Source organism: Austrofundulus limnaeus, unplaced genomic scaffold (genome assembly GCF_001266775.1).
Source record: "Austrofundulus limnaeus strain Quisiro unplaced genomic scaffold, Austrofundulus_limnaeus-1.0 Scaffold383, whole genome shotgun sequence".
NCBI lineage: Eukaryota > Metazoa > Chordata > Actinopteri > Cyprinodontiformes > Rivulidae > Austrofundulus > Austrofundulus limnaeus.
Genome location: NW_013952785.1, coordinates 202,673 through 206,218, shown reverse-complemented (window position 1 = coordinate 206,218; position 3,546 = coordinate 202,673). Strand labels below are relative to the sequence as shown.

The window sequence follows — 3,546 nt, the reverse complement described above, 5'->3', positions numbered from 1 at the left end:
GATGGATGGATGGATGGATGGATGGATGGATGGATGGATGGATGGATGGATGGATGTACAGTATGTATGTATTGTACATATTTTGCAGTTTAGTACTTTGGTCAACTGGTTATTTGAAAGTGAGTTGTACAAAAAATTAAATTTGATTTGTTCCTTACCTCATTCTGCAGTTCATTGTCACTTTTGTTTGAGGCCAGCATCTCAAACAAGGAGGAGCACAGTTCCTCTGGATTAGATGAAATAATGTTGCCTCCCAGCAGGTATTTCTCCACTTCTATTTGAAGGATTGATCCATCATCTGGCCCTAAAGACCTGCCAGGGCTGGGAGCATTTTCAGTGGCGGCATTCTTCCCACTCTGCTGGTTGTTGAGAAAGCAGAGAAAGTCTATCCTGGAGTTCTCATCATGGGTACCAGAGAAAGGCATGCTTTCCAGTGGTTCCAGGGTGTAACAATCATATGAAAAAACAATGTTGCGTCCAAATGCAGAACATTGCTGTGGGTTGTGACGAGAACTCTGTGTCTTGATGAAGTTTTCCACTCTGGAGTCTCCAAGTGGAGCCACCAGCCGGGCCACACAGGAACAGGAACTTTCAGCTGCAGATGATGGAAAAGGGCCAAACATCTGTTTAATGGCTCGGGTCTCCTCTGCACCCACATGGTCTTTATTGTAGAAGGTCTCAAACAGAAAAGCAGCTGCACTTTCAACGGCTTCCTGGCCATGTTCAGTACCAACTGTTGAAAAAAAAACAGTGGTTGACTACAGTGGTTACAGCAATGCATGTGAAGAAAAGCAGGATTATTTACAACAGGACAGTTCCGCTCATCTGCTAACCTGGGACGCACCGATCCAGATTTTTTCACTTTCGATTCTATCACAGAATATTTGATATCAGCCGATAGATAATATTCCAATATCAAAGCTCTGTTTTATTATTATTATTATTATTAATGTCATCATCATAATCATCACTATTATTTGTTGCTGATTTTATGCAAATCAGAATACAAATATAAACAGTAATATTCCTAAATATGCAAATTTAGCAAACCCTCATGAAAATTAGGAGAGTCTGTTGGTTTGGGTTTGTATTGTCTGAGTTTCACTGAATTTTCCCCTAATTTTGACTGATATTTATTTATTTAAACTCCTTGGTTGTGTTTTTAATAAAAAAATATCTTTACATCTTAATTTTTGTTCAAAGAATAGCTTGCTATATTTTCTAACAACTTGTAACAGTTTTATTTGTAAAACTGCACTTCTCCTAAACCACCTGTTAGATGTGTGAAAAATGGTCTCCAGTGGATTTCAGGGAAAGACCACACTATTTAGCTGAAAGCTGAATTAATGAAATGCACACTAATGTTTTTTTCTTGTCTTAATATTATTCTGTTTCAGAAATGTTATTCACATCTTGTAAAAACTGGACTAGAGTTCAAAGAGAACTGCTAGCCTTTACATTTTTTCCACCTCGTCTTTTGTCAAAGTTACAAAGAGCTGCTGCAGACAAAGCAAAAAGTTAAATGTGGTCCGAGAACCACAGATCGCAAACCCCTGCTCTAATTAATTATTAGTCAGTTAAATAAATAAAACAAAAAAAAAAACTCTAATGGTCCCAGTGCCAAGCTAATTTTGGTTACAGTGACTTATTTGTGCTGCCTAATGGTAAAGTTTGGCTCTGAGTTTGGCAGAAATAATGAGCTGTGACTTTGGGGGAAATTATGCATCGAGCAGCAGAAGCTCCAACAGGAGCATTCTGTTTAAGGTGCCTGCACCTCATTTAAATAAAATTCCAAACAACATCTTTAACCAGAACCATTGCACACAAAGAGGAATATAGAATAATTGTCCAATTAGAGAAAAAATGTCAGGAGGACAGTGAGAGAATCGAGCCAAGAGGGCTGAAGAGGAAAAGTAGAAATAGGTGAAAAGAAGTTCTACCAATTAAATGGTCAAAGATATGAAACTTGTTGCTGCACAAAGTCATGATGAATGGTAACTTTCATCTTCTCCTGAGTGTTCTGAGGAGCAACATTAAGTCACACGAACTGTAAGCTTCAACACGACTAGCACCAGAAATCATAAACAAAAGATTAGCTCCAAACAGTGAATGAAACATAAATATAAACCAACTGATATGAAGACATAAAAACTGAATGAAAGACATCACAGATTTTGACTGTAGTATTTATGCTAAAAGAACAAAAGAAAAGGTTCACAACGATCAAACATCAACATAAAGCTGGACTCAACATAAATACATGGACTCATAAGGAAAACACAAAAAGGTATACATAGGAAGGCATATTAAGACAAATTGGAAGAATCAGAAATATTAAGACAAAAAATACAAAAAACAAAAAGGCTACATGGATGCATAAATAGTGGGGAAAATGCATTTGAAGACAAAGGACACATATTGAGAAACAAAAAGACAAATATGACATGAGAACACAAACAGACAAAAAGGGACACAAAAAATGACAAAAAGGACACAAAAACAACATTTATCCCATCATTATCCAACTGCCCTAACATAAATGTCATTGAATGTAATAAATAATTAAATATCTGTACATGTTTCCTCATTACCAATTCACTGCAGCTGGGGGATAAATCAAAGCATCATCATACACACCTGAGCCCCAAACCTTAGAGAGATTTTAGTATTAAAACTTTAACATTGTACTAAATGTGTACAGAACAAAAGGGGTGCGTGTGTACTAATGCATCTGGACCTTCAACATTAGCATGCAAACACAAACACAACCACACACCCGCAAGCAGGTAGAAAGAGAGCAAGTCGTGAAAATATTGCAAATTTGAAACGTGTGTTTAAATCTCACTGTGAACATGGCATCAATTGCAGTCAGATTAACGCTGGTCTCGGAAACCAGCAGCCAAACACCAGGACCCATAGAATGACCGGCTCTGAACTAGCTTGGCTGTCAGAAGGGAAATACGTACACTTGCTTTACAAGAATGAACTTGAATGGCCCATTTATTGACATCAGCAATACACTGCAAGGAGGCCATCTTGTTTGAGTTTTTGTGGCTTTCCATTTCAAGAAGTTCTTAAGATGTTCTTTGAGAAGCCTTAAAGAATACACCGCAGTGTGAAAAGCTACACGCTTTGTAAATAAATCATTCAAGAAGACCACACAGTGTCCTGAGTTTAAAGAATGGACTAAATCAATGGCAGACACAGCCTCCTATAAGGTCATGCTCAGCAACCTGGATGGGAGCAGACAAACTGATTGGGTCATCTTCTGGGACATATTGAAAAGGATTCAGGTTACTGTGTGATTTGAAATGGAGTTTTATGGCTTTGGATTTCCTGAATTTGCAGAGTGACGATTTGTTGTATGAATTGTCGTGGGGATGATGGGGTGTGGGTAGGTGCACCATCTTTTAATTTTATTTATTTTTTGATGTTTGATCGTATGTTCTGAAAATCAAAACAATTACATAAAAAATTACAAAAATAAACAAATCATTGGAGTTATGAAAACTTTTTTTATAATTTATGTATTTATATGTATGTATC

At 37.1% G+C, this 3,546-nt stretch overlaps 1 protein-coding gene across 1 annotated transcript in view; it reads right to left on the bottom strand.

Moving 5' to 3' along the window:
• The window catches only part of ascc3 (activating signal cointegrator 1 complex subunit 3), a gene marked incomplete in the record, with an annotated part of 193,195 nt that overhangs the window by 178,055 nt on the left and 11,594 nt on the right, over positions 1-3,546 (bottom strand). The window contains 1 exon segment of the mRNA XM_014023633.1: positions 159-733. Coding sequence (XP_013879087.1) covers positions 159-733 — 575 coding nt within the window.